The sequence below is a fragment of the Drosophila kikkawai genome, chromosome X (genome assembly GCF_030179895.1).
Source record: "Drosophila kikkawai strain 14028-0561.14 chromosome X, DkikHiC1v2, whole genome shotgun sequence".
Classification (NCBI taxonomy): domain Eukaryota; kingdom Metazoa; phylum Arthropoda; class Insecta; order Diptera; family Drosophilidae; genus Drosophila; species Drosophila kikkawai.
In genome coordinates, this window is record NC_091733.1 from 17,608,578 (window position 1) to 17,628,491 (window position 19,914).

General features: G+C 38.5%; 1 protein-coding gene across 1 annotated transcript; it reads right to left on the reverse strand.

The window, feature by feature from the left end:
• Window positions 1-902: 902 nt before the first annotated feature.
• CARPA (Carbonic anhydrase-related protein A) lies at window positions 903-19,503 on the reverse strand. The gene is made up of 8 exons (XM_017162532.3): window positions 18,839-19,503; window positions 9,673-9,720; window positions 7,099-7,235; window positions 6,838-7,029; window positions 6,609-6,771; window positions 4,891-5,045; window positions 3,398-3,529; window positions 903-3,180 (listed from the first exon to the last, which is right to left on the reverse strand). Exons 1-8 carry the CDS (start codon window positions 18,915-18,917, stop codon window positions 3,094-3,096), a joined length of 993 nt encoding a protein of 330 aa, XP_017018021.1. The 5' UTR covers window positions 18,918-19,503; the 3' UTR covers window positions 903-3,093.
• Window positions 19,504-19,914: the final 411 nt, after the last annotated feature.

Genomic DNA, 19,914 nt, shown 5'->3' on the forward strand with positions numbered 1-19,914 from the left:
ATTCCCATTGCAATATGGCCGAGGGGCTCTATTTGTGTTTTTATTTCTATTTTACGCTAGTTTAGTTTCAATTGCGTCCAATTAAACATGCGGCCGCCGCCCGGACGCCATTCAAATCCGCCATTTCCGATTGCCTGGCAACGTCCAACATCAAATTTTACATCCACCCAATTTCTACATCTCCACAACAGCCACATCCTTCTCCATATCCATGCCCATTGAAATCCTGAGCTGCTAGCAGATCCTCTGCGTGTTGCACGCGTTTTGTGTTTTTCGGAAATTGAAATTGCATATTTAAACAGGCCATTCCCACTGTGTCCGTATACTACTACTACTATATATATACATATATATATATATAAATATATATATTCATATATATAGATGGGTGTATGTGCGTCATTGTGGCAGGAAACGGAAATACTACAGCGTGTTTTTGTTACTGTCCCATTTCTAAGCACTTTACTGCGTTACGCAGTCGCTTCTATAATTATTATTGTTCCACTGGCCAAGGACATTTGAATTACGATTACACTGGCCAACAGGAAAATATTTTTAAAATTTTCTTTCATATAATTTAACTATATTTTTGAGGTAGACATAATGTTGAGCAAGATTAAGGTAATCAAAAATGGGGTTTTTTAATTAATTAATTGTATTATTATTGTTCTACTGACCAAAGACATTCCAATTGGGATTATTACGACAGGAATATATCATGGGATCACAATAAGATGTTCTTGAAATTATATATATTATATTTTTAAATGAAAGAAATGTTTTGTCTGGTCATATTTCCATATTAAATACAAGCCATGGCCTTAAATTTAATCCGATAATCAGAGGCCACGAATTTAGCTCGCTTTCTCTCAGTGAACAGAAACCAAACTAAAGAGCTTTGGGATCCCCCCTCTCATTGCCTGAGAGAATGTATGGTGTTGAGGCCTCTACGATATCGAATTAATTTCCCAATTGATGCCGGGAAATGCTCGGAAAGTCATCAGGCGGATGACGGACTCTGCCACACTTATAATCCTTACCTCACTCACACTCACCCGACAGGACAAACATCTGGCGATGATTTCAAATTCCATTTCTATTTGGAGCTGCTGATTACGAGAAGCCGGATATTGGGAGCATCGGCTGTCCAGGATTACAGCACAACCACCACCGCCCCATATAAAAAACAAGGGTTTTTCTTCTCTTCTCTTTGGTTTTTCATATAATACTTTCGCTTTTCATTTATTAGTTTTTGCATTCTTCGATTTCATGTTTTCCCTCTCGCAACTGCTGCTATGCTTAGTAATTCTTGCATTTATAGTTACATATATATAGAATTTGTATAACTTATTTATATATATATATATATTCATATATATAGTTTCTGACCTTGCAAGATTGGGTTTTTCGTATGGCAACACAATAGTAACTTACAGTCGTAGCAAAGTTGTTTCTTTTTATACAAATAGTTAATGCTCTCTACACACTAGCTACTAGTCGGAGCTGGTAAGATAGTTGTAAGTTAGCTAGTTAGTGGCTGGCCCGAAAAAATAATTGCACAAGGTGTCGCTCGACAGCTGCGAATGTGGGAATTGAACGGATCCGATATATGTTAGCTATATGGTATTTATATGTTCGTTCGTGTATATCATACAAACTCAGGTGGTGCTAACCGCTAGATGCTATTCAGTAACTTAGGTTCTACATTAGCCATAATACTTGTCTTTACAGCACTCGCCTGCTCGTTACTCGTCACTCGCCAAAAAAAAAAAACACATTATCTTGTAGTTTACTCGTTACTTCGAATTTGATTTTCTCGGCTAGTTAATTAGTTAGGTTTTATAGTTAATTCTAATGCTTGCATTCTACAGTTAGATTACGTTTTGTAGCCCATTCTTTTAGCTGGTGTATACTCCATGACTGGTGACTAGATATAGGGGGGGTTTATATAGATGTCAGCGGTGCCCATGCTACTCGCTGTAGACTAGGCCTGGGCATCCCTGTTACAAGTGGTTTATATATGTATGATGAGGGGCTGTCATCTGCGAAGCCAAGTATATAGACGCTTATAGTTTCTGGGGAGTGTGTGCTATATATATTCATGGTGTATATATAGGTTCCTCTATGGTGTACCGACTTTATTCAACTTCCTGGCTGCATTGCTGTTCTATGTATTATATATTGCATGTGGTGTGTATATATATATAGAGAGATGTGTATATGCTATATATATTATTATATATATTTATATGAATATTTATTTCTGTTAATTTCTGTTGCTATTTGTTTATGTTTCGTCTCCAACTCGTTAGTTATTGTCCACCCATCCAGTTTACGGAAATTCTCTTATTTCACTTTGTTTTTTATATTTTTTTCCTTCTTTTTTTGTGTTTTTGGCTAGTATCGAACAAAGGATTCGTGTGGCAAAACAAATGCAAATCAAAAATAATTATAAATATATATGAAATGCATTGAATTGGAAATATTTAAATGAGCACTCCGATTAAGTCTAAGCCCTTAAACCAACCAGATTTCCACAGTGTCCTGGTTGGTTTATTAAACACACTTAAATTTAAGCATTTTATGCCAGCCCAAAGCCAAGACACAAAGGAATTTTATTGAATTCTCATTGAATTAATTGAAATAATTTCATATTTTCAGCTACTATTTGGTATTTTTGCTAAATGTTGAATTTAACATTTTGCGTTTGTCCTGGAATTTTACGCAATTGTTATTTATATATTTTGCCGCATTCTCTCTCTCTACATTTTATTGTTAATAATATTGAAATAAATAATATAATTTGCTGCTGTAGGAGGAAAACCAGTCCTGAGTTCGTGTTGTAAACATGAGTATAAAAATTGAATGGGACATAAAAAATGCAAAAGCAAATGCAAATGCAGCCTCTCGGTTGTTGTTGGTGTGTCTGAACGTTTTTGTAACAATTTTTGCAACCTCCTTTATTGCAGTTATTATACTTGTAATTGCCGCGGCATTATTTACCACACATAATAATAATAATAATAATAATAATAATAATAATAATAATAATAATAGCAATAGCAGTAATTGCTTTTCGCCGATGTCCAGTCGTCAACGTATCAGGAGTCCCGTGTCGGGCGACCACCGATTCGCCCGGTAGTACATATCCTTGTACATCGAGGGGCACGCATATTGATTCTGTCCATGTTTTGTGGATATTTGAGTAAACAATGAGAAGACATTGAGACACTTGAGTAAGTATATATATCAGGGGGGTGCTATTAAGGGGGGCAACTTGAAAGTAAACAATAATAAAACCATAATTGCATCTAGGTTTCTGGTTACTATGGGGTTTTAGTTGGAAATAATAACTAAATTAAGAAATAATATTTATATATTACAGGTTTGAACTCACCTTGTTGCGCTTAAAATCTATGTTCGTTCTTACGGTTCTATGATGTAAATTTTGCACGGGTCGCGCATTATTACCTAGTGGAGCTTTTGGTGTACTCTCGGAGCCTTGCATCAGTCGTCGGAGTTGGTACAACTGTAAAAAGGTATTAAAGGATAATGGTTGAATCATATGGTAAGGGCTTAACAATTGTCAGCGACCAAAAGCATTTAAATGGCCACAACAGCGTCACATTAAATAGCCAACTAGCTGCCACTTAATTAATTGGTAAATTCTTTGGTCAATTTGGGCTTTAAAGTGTTTAATTAAAAATTAAAATTTAAGGCTAGACTAGAATTTATGCTTTGTCGATGGTTTTATACATTGTAAAATATATATTTATATATTACAAATTTATTTTTAAATTTATTCTTTAGCGAAATAGCTTCTATATATTTTTAAACATATTTTAAATGCAACAGAATTATTATTAATGAGAAAGAGTGAAATATACACTTTTTAATTTAACATATAATTCCCAAAAATAATTAATTTTGTTATCTTGAAAATTATTAAAATTATTTAACTATCTTCCCTTGTAATTCTCAAGTGGTTCTTATGGTTAGATAGATCAAATAAGTTTTGTATATATTTTTCTCAACATATTTTAAGAAATATCTCATTTTCTTCTTTTAAACTTTCCTTATAATTCTAAACTAAAACTTTAATTATTATTTGTTTAAAAAAAAAATGTATTTTCCCATTCTCTTCTCTCAAACTCCTCATAAATTTTAAGCTTGTTACTTCTCAGACTCGCTTATAATTCTCAACTGGTTTACCATAATCGTTCAATTGTTTTCTCTATACTCCCTGGAATTTTTCTCAATTTGTTTGTTAATAAATATAGACAGTTTTTGTCATATTTACCTCCTCTTTTAACCACTAAATAATTCCCAACTAGCTCATTGAGTTTATATAAAAAAAAAAAAAAAAATCACTCTTGTCAATCGCTTACTTGTTTGCACTCCAGTCTATGTATTTTTTTGAGGAATTTTTTGCCTGTTCTATTTTATTGTTGACTCATTTACTCGGCAGTGGCACTCGCTGCCCTTTGACCCCCGCGCCGCATGGCCATTACACATGTTTGATATGCATTTATGCAAATTGATTAAACTAACCAAATATTGTTTTTTAATTATGCACAGAGCGGAATATTGACCGCATTTCCACCGCGATCTGACCAATGCCAAAATTGATGAGCAATTTTATAATTGCATTTATGCGATTTCATTGTACTTCCAATCAGCGACCAATAAAAAGGCGAGAATGGTACGAAAAAACGTAAATAACAAAACTGAAAATAAAAATCGAATCGAATCGAATTGAACATAAATAAACCGGCAACTACAAGCCGCTCTAATTGCAATCGAAAAACACACACAAAATGCATTTAATTATTTGCGGCTCGCCTGTAAGTTGGGGAAGATAGATTTTTGCTGGTACTCGGGGGGACTCACCTCCTGTTTGGTGATATAGATGGGCTTATTAACTATGATCCAGACGGTGCTCTCCCAGCAGCCCGGATGCGTCGTGGAGCCCTCGTAGGTGATGTAGTGATCCGTGTTTGGCAGCAGCGACCTCACGGATATGTGCCTGATGGGCGTGGAAAAGCCTGTAAGGACGAAGGGCGAGAAATCCTAAGACGGTGAGTGCATAAAACATGGCCAAATGCAAAGTTCAAGGTGCAAAAAGAGGCGGGGTCGTAGTTTGCGCTATTTATGCGCATATCGCACCAAAAAAAATATACGAAAACACGTCTGCCTGAGTCTAATGAATAATTCAAAACCAACGGAGAACCTCCCAGGGACATACAGCAGTGATGCCAAAAGGATATAGTTGAAAAAGAGGACAAATTGAGATCGTAAAATATGTTTCAAGAGGTTTAAGTTAGAGATATTTCCCTATATGCTATGAAATACTAAGTAATATAAAATAAAAATATAATTTAATACCTTAAGGCTGGGGAATATATTAATCTTTTTGTGTGTTAATTGTAATTGAGAATGATTTTGTTCTCGTTCTTCTTTTGTTTGTTGTCTTTACTCGTCAGGCGGCTCTCTCGTTACTCGTTACTTCTATTTTTCATTATTCTCCAGAAACTGTTTGGTTTGTCTGAATTTTACTAGAGACTCATCTATGTACATTTACGTTTCTTAAAAAATAGACATAGAATATCATACTATATACCCAAAAAAAAAAAAAAAAAGACAAATGTGCAGCTCTGCTGACACCACTTGAACGTCGGCGCTCTGCTTTATTCATACAAATCATTTTGCCAGCCGGAAATAAAGCAACTCGCGGGGCCTTCTGAGCCCCAATTCAGAGTCTAAGCCTCAGAGACGGACTATATCTAGGTGGTGGTATAAGTTCTGCTCTCAATCAGCCAATGGAAGGGCGGTATCTTTCGGATAAGGAAATAACATCAGTATTTTTAGTTTACGAAAAAAATATCTAAAGATATGGGAGACAAAAGAAAGTTTCTCTAATAATAAATTATAATAATAATAATACGCTTTATGAATTTAAGATTTTAAGGACTTTCCCTATTTCAAATTTTACTCTTAATATTAATTTGATCTCAACGTTTTTTTCGCGCTGTGCAACTGTTATTGTTGTTGTTGTTCGCAGGGCGGAGAAGATGGGTGGCCTGGCATATTTCTCGGTTTCTGTCGGTCGAGCTACTTTGGCTTTTCACAAATTAAGGCTGGGTCCTGGCTCGGCCGGGGCTCCCATAAAGTTGTACGACCTGTAAAAAGGCTATTAAACTGGCCAGGAAAATGCCAACCAGACGTGCAGTGGAATTGGCCAGCGGGTTGGACTTGGCTTGGCCTCGGTTGGGTTGGGTTGGGGGAATTATTAAGTGTCGGTTTAGTGTAATTCGAGGTTTCATTTTCGTCACTTTGTGCCGGAGCAGTCTCAATTTCCCTGCTCCTTTTGATCCTTGAGCCGCTTTTTATGGCTCGCCAGGACATAATTATGGAGCGACTGCAGCTGCGGTTGCCGTTGCAATGACATCATAAAAAAGGGCAGCCCGCAAGTCGAAAGGCAACTAGCAAGGGTTCGTTTCGGGTATTAACATTGCAACATTTCCGGTAGCATTTTGCGTAGACGGAAATGAAGGCGGGCATCCTTAAAGGGGGAAGGGAATGAAGTGGTGAAATAGAACAGGACCCACCTCTGTACAACACCTTGTTGAAGGTGCTCGTGATGATGCGCAGCTCCGGATTGGGCGTTTCACCAATTTGCACCATCAACGAGAGGCCGACGATGCCCTGGGACTTGTGCTGGGCCTCGGACATGTTGTGGTATAGCTCCTTGTTGAACCCATAGATTTGAATCTGCAAAGGGGGGGAACACCAGAATATATAGCCTAGGAATATAAGAATTTCGAAATATAGACCCACCTCGCCGGGGAAACTGTAACCCTGGATGTAGTGCTCCGATCCGCGGACATTCTCCGTGCCGTAGTGAATGTAGATCTCCTCGAACTGGTAGCGATAGGCCAGCGGTCCCCCGGATATGTTCACGTGCTGCTTGGTGTCCTTGTCCACGCGGAAGACCAGCGACTGTCCCGTGTTGTGCAGGGTACCGGACACCTGGAAGAAGGCGGGTGGGTCAGCTCGGTGGCGTATACGTAATTTTCACAGAATATAAAGTATACGCACCTTGTGCTTGTCTATGTGCAGGGGCCGCAGGTAAGGATCGAAGAGCAGCTTGTCCGGCACCACGTCAATGGGCGACTGGCGTCGTCCTTTGTTGCACATATTCCACTGGGGATTGATGAGGCCCCAGAAGCTTGGTCCTGCCACAAACAAACAAGGAAGAAAATTAAAGGAAGGAAGCAGAAGGAGGAGGAGGAGGCAAATGGTGGTTCTGAAACTACTTAATATTAAGGTGAGCAAATAAATAAATTAAATACTTTAAATATTTTTTTAGCTCTAAAACGAACTCTTTAAGTCATTTTATGCTTGTTAAAATTTATTTTTGAATAAATTCTTTCTAGAAAATATATTTTAAAAGGTCGTAAAAACATTCCCTAAGCTCAACGATTAAAAAACGTACTGCAAAAAGTTCGAATTGCGAATGAAAAATGCACTGTTTGGGTGAAAGGTATATGGAAACTCTTCATCACTGACTGCACTATGCCATATGCATACATTTATTGGCCCCTCTTGGTCTCCCATTTCCCATTTTCCCCCATCCCCCTTACAGTTCTGTCAATCGACCAAATGGAAAACGTGTCTTCGCCTCTTCGCGCAATGCAAACAGAAACAGAAACAGGAGCAGGAGCAGGAGTATTCATCGGAGCAGGAACAGAAACTGCAGCGGCATCGATGACAATTCCAAATGCCAAATGAAATTTCATAAGCTTCAACCCCCTTTGACCCCCCTTAAATGGCAATTAAATGCCCCGTAGGGGGAAGTCCCAACGCCCCTCACTTGTTTGCGTTTTTCAAGCTCTACGCCAAAAGTGATGTGACGGGCTACAAACTGTCGAAAGTTTTCAAAACAACGCTCAGCTATTTTTGGTTGAAAACCCGGGGAAACGTGGGCACAAAAAAAAAAGAAAAAAAAAAAATAGAGACTGAAGAGGATGCTGTGTTGGGAGGCCATTGGGGGAATTAGGTCTTTGTGCCTTATACAAAATGTAATAGTTTTCCATATGTTGCTGGCACGCAAATAAATTGAGCCAAAAACCAAGTGTAGCGACTAACAAAATACTCTTTTATGAGATGGGTTCGGTATTTTATTTATATATATTTTTTAAAGAGAAATACCAGAAGGAATTTATGTTAAAGAACCGAAACTCTTGGCCTTAATTGTACTTAAAATTTTTACTTTTATTTAAGCTACATAATTAAAATTTATAATATCAGAAATCGGAATAGGTCTCTTGATAAAAAAATCTCAAATTTTTTAAAAATTTCCCTAGCAGGTAATATCACTTCACTTAGCTAATATCACCCATCCGATGACGATTCATAGACCAGTTGCCAGAATGCGAATTCCGTTTTCTGGTTTCGATGACCAAAGTCTCTCTCTATGTGTGTGTGTGTGTTTGTGATGATGACACGCGACACAGAGGCAATAAATGCCAAACTTTAAAAAGAGTGCTCCTGTGCCCGCCCACGAAACCACCCACAGAACACCCCTGTTTCAGCCCCCTGCAATTGTCGCGCTTGTGGCTACTCTTCTTGTTGGTCTGGCATTGCGGATGACAATTGAAATATGAAAAAGTATCGATCTGTGAAAAATTGTATCGTATATCGATTTTTAAGATTCGGTACATTCCAGGACCAATGAGCTGACAATTTGGCCTAGGAGCGTAATATCAAATGTATAATAAAAAAATAGTACTTAACAAAATTCGATTAAAAATCGATTTTTTTTTATTGATATTTATTAATTATATACGTTTTTGAAAACTTAATTTGCGGGTTTTTATATTTTTCTTTACATTTTAATATACAATTGAAAAGGACAAATTATGCCTATCAATAACTAAAACAAATTCAAACTATCGATTTGATATCGATAAAATTTAACTAAATAAATATATTTAATAGGTAACATTTAATTCTGAAATGAATAGATAACTATTATAAATATTAAGAACTACCATTGCGAATAAAATATCGTTTCCATATCGATTTTTTCTTTCAGATATTTCGATTATTTCATTGTTCATCTCTAGCTTGCATTCATTTGTTGCAGCCAATGTTGCCTGTTTCTGTTTTTTTGCCTCCTTTGTCTGGCATTGCATAAATAAAAGTGCAACGCTGGTCAACGACTGGGGTTAAGGGGTTGAGCTGTTGCGGGTTAAAGGGGCGCCACTGCCGGCAATGCAGACAGTGACAAGCAACAATTACAACGGCAACAACATCCTACAATCCAAAAACCATCAGATATGTCCTGTGCTCGGTGTTTGTCGCCCTGCCCCCCGCTCATTCGTTCGTTTGTGTTTGTCCTGTCTGCGTTTTTGTTGGCGAACGATTTGAAATGTAATTAAATCAGCCGCAGCATTCGAGGCGGGGGGCAGGAGCCACTGCATACTATATATCAAAGCTTAACCAATTTATTCATAGAGGATATTAAGCGAAAGGAAATTAATTAAAACAAAGTTTTGGGTATTGTAAATAGGGGGTTTCTAATTTCAATACCTACAAAGAACTAAGAAATAAGTCTGGTACATATATATAGTATATGTTACGGAATGATTTTGCCTTATTACCACTTACCGGATATGCCGTCGTAAGTCCACCACTCCTCCCAGCTGGACAGGACCTCTGAAAAGATATAGAAAAGGTCATGAAAGAAAGCATTTGCAGGAAGAGTGTGAAGCACTGAAGTGCCAAGGAGCTTAAAGTCTAGACAAACTGAGCCCCCAAACGCCAGAAAGCCGAATGCACTCCAAGGATGCACATTCCCAGATCCCTTTGCATATATGCAGAGTTTGAGGGAGTGGGAATCTCATCTCATATCGCGCTGGCAGCCAAATCTTGGTTTTCCAATGCGCATAATTCGCTGCCAATGTAAACAGCGCATGAAATCAACTAATGTAAGACTTGCCCCCGATTTTTATACGGCATATCCTCCGCACACATTCACATTTCTCCCCGGCCCAGACTAAGAGTCACCGGCGGAGTCAGACAAAACAAACAAGCAGCTTCTTCTTGGGGGGTAAACGATGACTTTAGTTGCCAGCCATCGAGACGCCATCGGTCCTGGACGGGAGCTTATCCCGGCAGTGCGTGTCCAGGCCAGCAAAAAAGACAAGCAGAACCAGGAGCCAGCAGCCAGCAGCCAGCAGCCAGAAGCCAGAGCCAGGGTGAGTAGGACGACGACGACAACAGCGATGTCGCCAGGCAGTCTGGCGCCAATAAAGTTTACACTCAGTTGCCACATTTCGTTTATGGGCAAGTTCAGCTTCCGCTTTATCAAGCGACAGACAATTTTCGCCATTTTTTCCATGGCCCTCCTCCGCCTCCCTGCCGCCCCGTTTGAGTATTCAAAATTTATGCTATATGCGTCGGTCGTCCTTTGGCTTTTCGGGGGTAGCTCTCTTTTCCGAAAGGAAAGGGGGATCGGGGAGTTCGGCAATAAAGCCCAAAGAAATTGCTGCAAGCCAAAGCGGAAGTTCAAAAGGGAGTCGGTGGAACCGTTGCCCCGCTTCCTGTTTGCCGCCATCATAGCGAATACCCTTGGGTTGTGGGTAAGTACCACGATTTTTGGATGAAGGAAGTCCATTTGCAAGTTCTTTTTCAGTAAGAGGTCCTTCTTGGCAGACAGATCTATGCCTTGCTAAAAAATCTTTGAGGATCGAGGTTATATCTCTTGTGGAATATTTTATAAATAATTAAGACTAGTGGTTTTCAGGCCCTGTTTCAGGGAAGAGTGTGTCACCAATTTGCCCCGCCATTCCTGGACATCTTCGGTGTCCTTTGTCTCTGTTTGCTCCGCTGAATTCCTTTTCGGTTTGTCGTGTTGTCTTTTTTTTTTTTTTGGCATAACAATGAACGTCCGTTTTTGTGAGTCTCGCGGCTTGCGACTCGGCGACGTCACTTCATTTTGTTTGTTTCTTGTTGTCGCCGTCCGACATCGTTTTTGCCTCCATTCTGGGCTTTTATTATTGTCTGCTTAGCGCTGTAAAGTATGCTATTAAATTGGCCCCCGCTAGAGTCCACTTTTGGGACCAGAAGGGGTCTCCCCTTTCCGATTTGCAGACTCATCTCCCAATGATTCCTCAACAGATTGCACCGAGCACCGACCCCTTTGGCCCGGCCCTCAGTCAATTCAGTCATTTGGCAAATTCGCTTTTATGCTGCAACAGCAACTTAATTTATTGTTATAACAGTTCTATTTCTATTTTTCATCGACCCCACAATTTTCGGGTATTTGTGCAGTGAAAGAATTACTTTCTCTTGAATTTTCTTTGCTAAACATTAAAATAATGTAATGATCTAAGAACTTAATAAGACTTGTATATTTCTTGTATTTTAATTTTGAATAATAAAATAATTAAGTATAGTACCAATTAAACTCTAAACAACATTTGCTGAGAGAGTGTTAGGTTTTATCGTCTTTTTATTATATTATTTCTTTAAACATTATTAAAAAATATACTTAAATTAAATTGTCTGATTATTATATATATTTTCTACATTTTCAGGCTCTTTTTCTGGCAGTGCATCAACAAAAAATGGAATGGCAAAGACAGTCAGTCTGTCGCCACAATTGTGTGTACACGGCCAATGGTTTATGGGTTCCTGTTGGCCATTCAAATGTGGAATCTGGCTCTCGGTCTATTGTCTCTATCTCTACCCGATCCCGATCCCTAACCCAGTCCCTAAACCCAACCCGAAACCCACTCTATTTATGTACAACTATATCTTTTGACCCCTTTGGCATTCGGAGGCATTAGGCCTTTGTGCCAGCTTCAAGCTGCTTTAAGGAGTTTGTCAATCTAAGAACTAAATGAGAAGATATAGAGAAGGAAGCTGGACTAAGTTGCTATAAGTTTCTAAGTTTCGTCTAGTTGTCTTTATTTTTCTCATAATCAAATTGACTTGTTATTAATGAACTTTACAATTTATATATGGAACACTCCCCCAACCTTACCCTCTCAACTCTGAATGTTTTCTCTCTACGCCCCAGTGACCTCATAAAAAAAGACAAATTAAGTGCCGGACGGAGTCACTAGTCACTTTCTTATCAATAACAAGAGCGTTTAGATGGCTAAATTAACTCGGTTTCCCTCGACATTTGCATAACCAGCAATTAAGTTGAACGTTAAATCAGAGCCTGAAACTGAATCTCAATCTGAATCTGAATCTGAATCACAATCAAGTGGGCTGAGGTGGAGGCGGATTTGTTGGTATTATTATTATTCGTTTGTTTGCCTTTCTCGTGCATGAAAATGGCGTAAAGATGGAATGTTTGGCTATCAAAAGCTAGGGAAATGTCCTCGACTTTGGTCAGGATACGCCGGGTTACACAGTCACGCACAGCAGTGCTGTCAAGTTGTCCATTTTCTGGCATTACTTTAGCTTTTTTATAGGGTATATTTTACATATTTTTTAACTAGTATAAATTACTTAATTATTCAAAATCAATAGATTTATAGGACTTTAGTTTGTCATAGAATCCTTTTAGCTGTTTAATTGTTACAGCTTTAAATAAATTGTATAGTTTTTCAATAAAATCCAACTACTCTAAGAATATATTTGTATATTTTTATATTATTTATAAGCCTTATTTTATAAATTTATATTTTTCTTAACCTCTTCATTAAACACGTTTCTTTGTACCTTTTTTAGCTTATTTTGAAGTAAACTATCAGCACTATCCCCGCATACATATATCCTGCCGCATATCCTGGCAATGCCGTGCGTGGGTCCCATCAAAAGGCAAACACGCCCGGCAACATTTCAATGTCTAAATGAATTAAACAGGCCAAACAAAGGACCCAAATGGGGGGACGCCAAAGGATGTGGGGCGGGGTTAGCCCTTTTATGTGTAAATTATGGCTTCAATATTATATTGACAATGAATCAATAAAGGAAATGTCCTTAAAATTAATAGGCGACATTTTGATATAGAATTACTCGCTGTGTCATCGCTTTTAATTAAAATCTCCAGACGAGGGCGCGGATATATTGTATGTGCGTGTGTGTATATGGGTATGCTTATATATCCTGGCATGTCCTCGGCAAATTTATTGCTTCCTGCGAAGCGCTGATTAGTATCTGAAGCGCTGCCTTCAGTTTATCAAACTGTCGCCTTGGCAGTCCCCGAAGATTGACGACCATAACTCCCCCATTTTCTCACATTTTCTCCCTTTCCTCCCTCCCCCAAGGTCCCCGCGTTCCTTTCCCTATAAAAAAAAAACGCTTTCAGCGAGTTAATTTACTCGCAAACATTCGATCAGATTTTCTGGGTTGTGTTGTTTGCTCATTTTTCACTTAAATTTTTAATTTGTTTTGCTGAGAGCTCGCGCTGAATTGCGATGGAAAGCGCATTAAAACTGATTAGCTGCATAATGCATGGCTGGGAAAAGTGCGGAAAATTTGCGGAAAACTGCAGGTAGTCGAGAGAGAGACAGAGAGAGAGAGAGAGAGAGTGACAGGGAAGCATTTTTAAACGTATTGCCAGCTCTGAACTTTGCTTAAATTCCAAAGAATTGGTTATTTGGCTTATGACACTAACTTCTTTTTAACTAAGTTTAACTAAATTTTAATTTTAATATTTGCTTTTCTTAAATCGAAATTAATCAATATTTTAAAGGGGATCATGATTTATTTTCCTCTCCAATAAACCCCTTAAAGAGTCTAGTGTCATAATACCATCATTTTTGAATTCCTTCATTCTGATATTTCTTTTTTTCGATTTGAACTGTAATTTAAATTTGAATTTAATTCAAAAAATAAACAATTAATTTTCTATAAAAAATGACACACCTAATATTCTGCAGATGAAAGTTTCCCTGGCTTTTTAGTCAGCTATTTACATTTTCACAAAGGCAAAGCCAACAAATTAACCCGCAAAATGAGGAACAGAAACAATTTCCAAGCCATTACATGTTTTTTTTTTGTTTTTTCTAAATAGTTGTTCAACTTTTTCCATTCCTCTTCCTTGACCAAGAAACATTGTACGAATTCCGCACTTCATTTCGCTTCTCCATTTTATTTTTGCGTGAAATACTTTTGTTGCTTCCTGGTGCCAAAAATAAAATTCCCATTTCATCTTCTCGGGTAAATTAAAAAATGGGTCAGAGCAAATAATAGGAAGGGAATGGGTATTGGGAATGGGAATGGGAATGGGAATTGGGAATGCTGAAGGGAAATAAACGTTCAACTCACGCGATGAGTTAACAGCAAAAGTTGATGTTTGTGCTGCTGGTTGATTTGTTATTTTTTCGCATGCTGCGAAAAATGCGTTTAAATGCTCTCGAAAGCGTTGATTGAAAAGCAATTTAACTCATATAAGGATCTTGGCGGAGGAAAATAATACCCAAAATAAGAGAGAGAAAGAGAAGGAGCAATGAGCTCCAGAAACAAACCAGTAAAATCCCAAAAGACAACAGTTTTTAAGAGCCAAAATTGGGTTTTATGTATAAACATTTAAATATTAAAAAACAACTTCAAATAGTAGATAAATTTCCGTTTAAAATGATATTAATAACGGTACCCTCTTTTTGTTTTTTTAATATAAAGAGTTCTCTTTGACCTGTAAAGCATCTTTAAGTTGTACCTACAACTTGCTTAAAATTTCTCCAGGTGCACCTCAGGAGTTAATTGGCCAAAAGCTCATGTTCAGGTGAAGGGAAACCCTGGTAAAGGCTAGCAAATAGAACGCTTGAAAACCATAATTTGGCTAAAACCGTCTAGACATTCGCCGCTCGCAACTAACCAACTATCTTAATTTGTTGGTGCCAACAAACTTTTACCAACTTTGGCTTCAAACTCCATTGGAGAGACCAAGAAAAAAAAACAAGAAAGGAATGGCGGGCCAAGACCGGGGGAAAAGTGGCTGAAAAGCTGAAAAGAAAAGCGCCGAATAAGGCTCAAGAGGAAGTTGTGGTGGTGGTGGTGCTGCTGCTGCTTGGCATATACAATTTCGATAATAAGCAACAGTATCCACAGTGCACTTTCCTGTTCCCACCGAGGGGGCAGCAGGGGTAAAGGGGTGAAAGGTGTACACAAACACACACGTGTGTGTGCAGTTTTAGAGGGGAGAGACTAATGCGAGTCACGTCAACGCCGCTACATGCGAAATCGTTTTTTGAAAACTTTTTCCAGCTTTGGGAAAAGGGAACTTCATCCTGAAAATATTTGCGGTGGCTCAATTAGTGGCACTGGCCTTAAAAAGGGGACCTAAAGAGTCTCGATTAATTTTAAAATTCTTGGTAATATTTACAAGTACAAAAACAGCTTGAAGTTTAAGTAAACACCAAACATTTAGCCAATAAAATCAATCAAATCTTTGCATTAAATGAAGGCTAGCCTTTCCTGATTAACTATATATATTATATTTCGGGAATATAAAGAATTATCCTGTCTCTGGACTCACTCAGCAGATTGAGACAGCCACTTAAGCTCGATCGGTGGTCAAATCGAGGCGTTTACCACCGCTGGCTGACATATTGGCACTTCTTAATGCCAACAGACAAAAGGACAATCAGCTAAGCACTAAACACTTGGCGGAGCGGGAATAGGGGAAAGTGGAAAGCCGGAAAAGTGGGTAGAGTCTCACTCAATGGCTCTGGGCTCTTAGCTCTTGCCATGTCAAAGTGATTTTTCACCTCAAGGGCAAATTTAACACAATAATTTGCACAATTTGTCAAAACAACCCTCCGGCTAAATGGTATCATAAACCACCGAGTCCCTTTTGGCCACAGACTGTGTGCGTGGGTGTGTGTGTGTGTGTGTGTGGGTGTGTGTGTGGGAGAGTTGATTGTCCTGCATGCATTTCAGCCATAGCTCGCCTGTGTTACGGCCCACAAAAAGCTTTCCGCTTTTCCTGGCTGACTTTTCGTACCCCGCCATACATTTTTATGGGACGACTTCCACGGAAAAGGCCTTCGGATTATTATCAAGGCCCCCGTTTTGGCCACGTTCGTATGATTATTTGGATTTTAGATTTTAAGTAAGCTGATTGGTAAATAAAATATACATAGTTTCAACTATGCTTTTAGGGGGTTTCCTTTGATTTTTAGACACTTTAAAATTAAATTGAAATATTGCAACAATTATAGTTTCAGTATTACTTTCTTATACTATTTCAAAATCCCTTAAAAACCAACACAGACAGGCTTTTTGGTTTCAAAATTATGTATTTTTGGCTAAGTTATGATTTTTTAAACTTTGACCTGTGCAAAAAATCATAAAAAAATATTTTTGCATGCTGCTTGGCTTTCTTTCTTGTTTTAAAATACATTTCCAAACTTCTTAAATAGGATTTTTTTGTATTTCCAACAAAGATGGAACTGAAATCATGTTTAAAAAAAATTAAACAACATTTTAGGGATTAGAAATTATAATAAAAAATCTACCTCAAAAATGTAAATGTGAACAAATATAAAATATATTTTTTATATTTACGAAAAGAGCATTTGCAGTTTGGTTTCAAGGTTTCCGAGTCTCAATTTAATATTTTCATTTAAAAAATTATGCTTCTTGGTCTAAGTTATCATTTTTTAAGCTTTGATCTGTTGGAAAAAAAATGATAAAAAAATATTTTGGAAAGCTGCAAGTCTATAAAAACTTTGCCTTCCCAATGTTAGCGTACTTTTCTGATTTTTAAACATTTTAACAAACTTCTTTATTAAAAGCTAGAGATTTTCTTGTATTTCCAAACAAAAGATGGAACTGTAAAAAAATATTTAAAAATTTTATAATAAAAAGTTCCACCTCAAAAAATATAGATATAAATGTACAAAAAATGCAAAATACATTTTATATTTACGAAAAGAGCATTTGCAGTTGGCTTTTTCTGGTTTCGAGTTTCATTTTTAATATTTTCATATTTATGGCTGGCAATGTTTTGTCGCCATTTCACGCACACACACACACATACACACCGGGGCTTCCCCTGTTTGGAATTTTCAGTGTTTTCACGCCCATTTTCCACTGGCCTCTCTCACTCACACGTTTTTCAGTTTTGCACTTTTGCAGTTTATGCAATTTCAGTTTCGCGTTCGGTTGTTGTTTTTCCCACTCGGTTTTTGTTGTCTGACCGCAGTGTGGCATTGTTGTTCTTGTTGTTCTTGTTATAGTTGCTATTGCTATTGTTGTTGTTTTGTTAGTTGCCCCGATTATTTTTATTTGCACTTGTTTATGCTGCAATTTTTATAATAAACGCCATCGTGTCCGCGTCCTGACAAGTTTTCAGCCTGATTTTCCGCGGCCCTGCTCGATCCGTCTGCGGTTTTTATCACTAATGCGCTCTGTTTTCGATGTATGTAAAAACATTATGAATACAAGATTTAAATTTATATAAATAAAGCTATATGATGCGCAGTGTATATTGAGGGGAAAAAATTCCTGGAATTAAATCATGAGCCTGATGAACTGTCTCGGTGTAGCTTTGCCGCTTTTAATTCTTTTTTGAGTATTTCAAATGTGTTTCTCTGTTCGTTTTTGTTGCCACTTCAATTTGTAATAATTGTAGCCACAGGAAAAAAATATATATATATTTGTATTTATGAAAAGTTTCCCAAGGCAAGAGCTTGTTGAAAGTTTCCTTCAGTTTGTAGATACGTTTTGCCTCAGGTTTACTTAGATTTTTCTTATTTCGATCGGATTTAAGTAGGAAATCTGAGGCTTAAATTGTTTTCATTTCAATTAAAAATTTATGAAGACTGAGAGTAAAGTGCTGTAAATATATTTATTTGAATTTTCGGAATTGAATCTATAATTCCAGTTTTCTTGTTTGAAATATTTTTGGGCCAGAGGTCAGAGGTTGAGCTACTTGAACGTTAATTTGTTTCCACTTGCAACTGTTTTCCTCACATTTTTAGTGAAAATATATTTATGTTTTCCCCTCCACTTCCACTTCCACTTTCCTTTCCCTTTTATTTTTTTGGCCACTTGTGTTTGGAGTGGGCGTTTGGGTATGTTTTTGTGTGCTACAAAATGCATTAACTCAGCTAAAGTTGTCCAAGAACATCCTGCCACACGTCCTTTGTCCGCCGGCTCCAGAGTCCTTTTGTCCCAGCAGACTCTGCTTTTTGTCCCTGTCCGCTTGATCCCTCGTCCCTTTTCTCTGTTTGTGGCAAGTGTCGGTGCGTTTTTGTTGCGGTTCTGGGATTCGACTCCGCATTCTATCTATATATGTGGATGTACTATATGTATGTGTCCGGGAGTCACTGCTTGACAGGAGTGTAAGAGTGTGTGTGCCTGCCAAAATCCTTTTAAACTTGCCTCGCAAAACATTTTACATTCGATGACGTTTTCATTGCAAGATGCAACGTCAACAATAAACACAAACACACTGAGAGAAAGTTCTGTGGGAATGTGTAACTGGAATCTTGTAGTTAAACCAACATTATTCTTGTTGGATTCTTATATTTAAAAAACAATGCTTTATTCCCTTTTGTATAACTTTATTATTTCTTATTCATACTTAAAACCTAAACCCTTCAAAGAATGCTTGTTATTGGCTGAAACTTAGCTGCAATTGTTACTCGACATTTTCCTCAGCGCATTCCTCTGGCAAAATCAAATTTGCTATCAAAAAAAAAAAAGGGGGAAAAAATAGTAGAAAGCAGAAAGAAATCGGGCTGAAAAAGAAAGTAAAGTCCAGTGCCTGGCCCGTAGCCCGAGAATTGAGTGAGTGAGGAGAGCCCCAGTGGGGTCCCTTCGGGCCTCATCCCTTCGATCCCTTTGTTGGGCATATTTCACTTACCGGAACTGCAGAGCAGAACGATTGCTGAGCAAGCGATAAATCCTGCCGTGGAGCAGCAGAATGTGTGTCCTGGCGGCATCGCTGTCTCTCTATTTTGGGGTATAGCTTTTGGTAGTGGATCTGGAGGAGTCACTTTTCTATATATGTATATTTTTTATGCTTTTTACTTTTTCTTGATTTTGTGATTTGAATTCTCTCTTGCGTTGCGTTTTTAGGTTTTTTACTGGTGGGTTGGATTGCGCACACAAAGTCTGCTGTTAGATCTGGCACTTGAGTCTCGAATCGGTCAGCTTGGGCCTCCTCGGCTTCAGTTTGGAATTCGGTTTCAGTTTCAGTTTCGATTTCAGTTTCAGTTTCATCTTAATTTCCATCTTCATCGCTCAACTGATGCTGGGCCAATGGCCCGCCGCCCCCGCCGCCTCTTTGCATATATGCAAATTTTAATTTCCGCTACTGGCATCCTTCATTTCCGTCCTTCAAGCGTTCTTTCTTCCCACTCACACGGCTCCTTCTCCCGCTCTCTCTCTCTCTCTGCCTCTATCTCTGTCTCGACACTTTGCACTTGAAAAAAATGTTGAAAATAAGAAGAACTAGCTGACCGTTCACCGAGAATATTTCGCGCTTCTTCGAGTATCGCCAGAACGCAGTTGCAAGGGACACGCGTCCGCCTGTGCCTGATGCCGAATTGAAACTGAACTGAACTGTCAGTGGCATCAGCGCCAAAGGATATGCAACGTCCTGTCGGCAGGCGCGCAGCAGCAGCAGCACTTGCCGCCGCAGCAGCAGCAGCACAAGCACCAACACCGTCGTCCTAGTCGCTGGCCGAATGAATATTCGGCTTGCGGGGTGTGTTTCGGGGCCAAGGACGAAGCCACACGAAGGCCGGCGAAGGCCAACGAAGTCTGTTAGCCGAGGGCACACGACTAGGAGTTGGAATTAGAAAATACTGGGTCTGGGCACCCGGCGCCACGAGTCCTTGTGGGAACACTGTGAAGGAATTCGAGGAAATACTGGTGAATATTATGGATGTTGCTTTTGCAGGAACATATAATAGGAACACCACATTGAATATGATA